This window comes from Myotis brandtii, unplaced genomic scaffold, assembly GCF_000412655.1.
Source record: "Myotis brandtii unplaced genomic scaffold, ASM41265v1 scaffold1064, whole genome shotgun sequence".
NCBI classification, from domain to species: Eukaryota; Metazoa; Chordata; class Mammalia; order Chiroptera; family Vespertilionidae; genus Myotis; species Myotis brandtii.
In genome coordinates, this window is record NW_005353602.1 from 589,954 (window position 1) to 593,309 (window position 3,356).

The 3,356-nt window shown below is 53.8% G+C and overlaps 1 protein-coding gene across 1 annotated transcript in view; it reads right to left on the minus strand.

Moving 5' to 3' along the window:
* The window catches only part of LOC102247108 (2'-5'-oligoadenylate synthase 1), an 8,140-nt gene that overhangs the window by 712 nt on the left and 4,072 nt on the right, over nucleotides 1-3,356 (minus strand). The window contains exons 5-6 of the mRNA XM_005857027.2: nucleotides 1,786-2,018; nucleotides 855-1,008 (exon numbers count right to left, since the gene is read on the minus strand). Coding sequence (XP_005857089.2) covers nucleotides 855-1,008; nucleotides 1,786-2,018 — 387 coding nt within the window. The remainder of the gene's footprint in view (nucleotides 1-854; nucleotides 1,009-1,785; nucleotides 2,019-3,356) is intronic.

The following is a 3,356-nucleotide window of genomic DNA, read 5'->3' on the forward strand; positions in this document are numbered from 1 at the left end:
GTTGGGGGGTTGTGAGGGGGGGCTGACACTGTGGCCGGGCTGCATCCCAGCTGGACTCTCCCTGTGCTCACACCTGCTCCTTCCCCTCCGTTCCACGGGTGTCGGTTCCTCACACCACACCCCCTCTCTGCGTCTGCTTCCTGGGGAACCCCCATGACATCACCAATCCCCTGGCGTGAGAAAGACCCCGGCCCTGGGAGTGGAAAGATCCCAGTTCAGGAGTGCCTGCCCCTACTAGCTGGGTGGCATGCCCACGCCACTCCGCTGCTCTGAGTCTCCTGTTTGTCAGGTGCTGGGGGGCGGGGGGAGGGGCAGGGGGACAGGCAGGCTGTTTACACAGGGGAATGGGCACCAGCCTTGGACTCCACAGGTTTGAGTCCCAGCTCTGCCGCTCCCTTGCTGAATGCTGTGAGCAACGGCACCACCCCTCTGAGCCTCCTCTCATCCGTGAGACGAGAGCGGAAAACCTACCTCATCGGGTGCTGCGAGGATCGATGAGTGAATAAAATAATGTGTGTTAAAGGGCTTAGGACAGAAGCTGAGCGCCAGGCCAACATTCCATGAACAGTGGTTGCTATGTTTGTTATCGTTAGAAGAGTGAGACAACTGGAGTGGTTAAGAAAGTGACCTTCGGCCAAGGCAGCCCGAGTTAAAGAATGAACTTTGAACAAAGGGCGTGGACGTTCTAGGAACCCTCTGAGTGGAGTCAACGTGATTATAAAGTTACTGTAAAATCGGGAGCTCAGCCTGAAGCTGTATGAACGTGAGAGGCAATTTCTTTGGAAACACGGGTCCCCAAGCTGTGTGGAGGGGAGAGGGGGGGGGGGACGACAGGGAGGGAGCAGGGGTCTCACCTATATGTTCCAGGAGCCCACTGGAGACCCATCTCCTTTGTGAAAGCATGGGTACGTCATCCAGACCCTAGCCTCTCTCGCCAGCGGCTCCCAGCGTTCTGGCTTTCCACCAGCGACGTTTCCTGTAGGGTCCGCTGGGTCCAGAATCACAGGCCTGAGGAGCAACATTGAGAGAAGGACAGCTGAGGAGCTGGGCTGGGTCTCCGGAGTCTAGATGCTCCTGTAATTGCAAAACACCTGGGGCAGGTGGGACGGTGGGTAGGAGGAAGGGCCCAGCAGGGCGCTGCTTCCTGGGACTCATCCTGAGTGTCCTGGAGAACAGCAGACCCAGGAAAAGGAGCCTTGCTCTTGGGCCTTACAGACCTGAGTTGGAATGCCACCGGTGCCCTTGATTCGTGGTGTGCCCGTGGGAAGGTCACTGGAGCTCTCTAAGCCTCGGTTTCCTCATCTGTGAAATGGGGTGAGCTGAACATGCCCACCTCCAAGGATGTGAAATGCTCCGCACAGTACGTGGGACACAACCTAATGAGGGCCCATCCACATCAGTCCTCATGATAATACGTTTTCCTGTTCGAGTGTGTGAGCCCCACAGCAGGCTTTTCACCCCGGGGAAGTGATTGGATTGCTGGGGCTGTTGCTGTCTCAGCCCACATTTCAGCTATTGCGCTCATTTCCTGTGAAGGGTCGCACAAGCTCCTCGCCTCTCAGAACCTCAGTGTCCTCATCTACTAGTTACTAGTATAGGCGGGAGCACAGTGCCCGCCTCACAGGGCTGCCTGTTGTCTGATCAGATGGCAGTAAGGGGCCCGGCACTGGGACGGGCAGCAGCAGATGACCAACAGACATGGAGCCTCTCCTTCCTCATTTCCCAGGCACCAGAGCTGAGCCCGGGTCCATGGGTGCGGGGAGGGGCCCTGTGGGGACAGAGTACCTGGGTTTCTGGAGCTGCCTCCGCAGGTATGGACCAATCACAGGATGTGAACTGTCGTAATACTGTGTCCAGTGGATGCAAAGCTGCTGGTAGTTCATGACTAGCTCCAAGACCGTCCGAAATCCCTGCGCTGTGATGAAGTCCGTTTCCCGGCCTGCACGCTCCCAAGCGTAGACGGTCAGGAGCTCCAGCGCGTACTGAGGCGGCAGGGACTGTCCAAGCTTCTCCTTACACTGAGAAGGGGAAAAACAGCCAGAAAAATGGGCTTGCCCAGCCCTGTGGCCGAATCCAGCCGACCGCCTGCTTTTGTAAATAGCGTTTTCTCTTGGCGCAAAGTCACGCTCATTCATGCACGTATTGTCTGGCTTCCACGCTCCAAAGACTGCGTTGAGTAGCTAAGACGGAGACCGTGGCCCTGACCCAGTGTCCCTGCTTTTGTAAATAACGTTTTTTCCTGGCGCAAAGTCACGCTCATTCATGCACGTATCGTCTGTGGCTTTCACGCTCCAAAGACTGCGTTCAGTAGCTAAGACGGAGACCGTGGCCCTGACCCAGTGTCTAAAATATTTACTACCTCATCATTTATGAAAAGAGTTCGCTGGCCCTGGTTAGGGTTGGGGCTCTGGATTCTGATTGAATCCTGGCTCCAACCTCGCCTGATTCTGGGCAGACGACTCTTTTTTTTTTCTTCTTTCTTTTAAATATGTTCTTATTGGTTCTTAGGGAGAGAGGAAGGGAGGAGAGAGAGAGATAGGAACATCGATGAGAAAGAACCCACACCCAGGCATGTGCCCTGACGGCCATGGAACTGGTGACCTCCTGGTGCCAGGTCGATGCTCAACCACTGAGCCATACCGGCCGGGCTGGGCAGACCACTCTTGAAGCCTCACTTTTCTCATTTACCAAGTGAATGGTAATAATAGCATCTACCTCAAAAGGATATTGTGAGCCTGGCAGGTGTGGCTCAGTAGTTGAGCGTCGACCTATCAACCAGGAGGTCACGGTTTGATTCCTGGTCAGAGCACATGCCCAGCTTGCAGGCTTGATCCCCAGTGGGGGGCGTTCAGGAGGCAGCCGATCAATGATTCTCTCTCATCATTGATGTTTCTATCTCTCTCTCCCTCTCCCTTCCTCTCTGAAATAAATAAAAGTAATAAAAAAGGATATTATGAAAATTAATTCAGAGGAAGCACTTTAAGCACTTCCTAAGTGCCTTCTAGAAGCAAACAAAATTCCCTCTGCAGGAAGATATATGATCCAAAGCCCCAAATTATCTCACAAATAATCTCAAGTACTACGAGGAGCATAGAAACAGCCAGGCACACAATGAAACGGCACCAACAGGAAGGAAAAAAAAAAGAGATCAAATAGTAATAAATTCCTGAAACTCTAAATATTGCAGAGTCAATTACTGGCTTGAAAAGAACTGGGAACGCTCTATCCAAAGGAAGAGAAGCAGAGCATGAGCAAGGCGGGCCTAGAAGCCATGCCCCTCTTCCTCTCATCTCTCCCTCCATGTTCCCCTCCTCCTCCCCTCCCTCCTTCCCTCTCTACCCCTCCCTTCTCCTCCC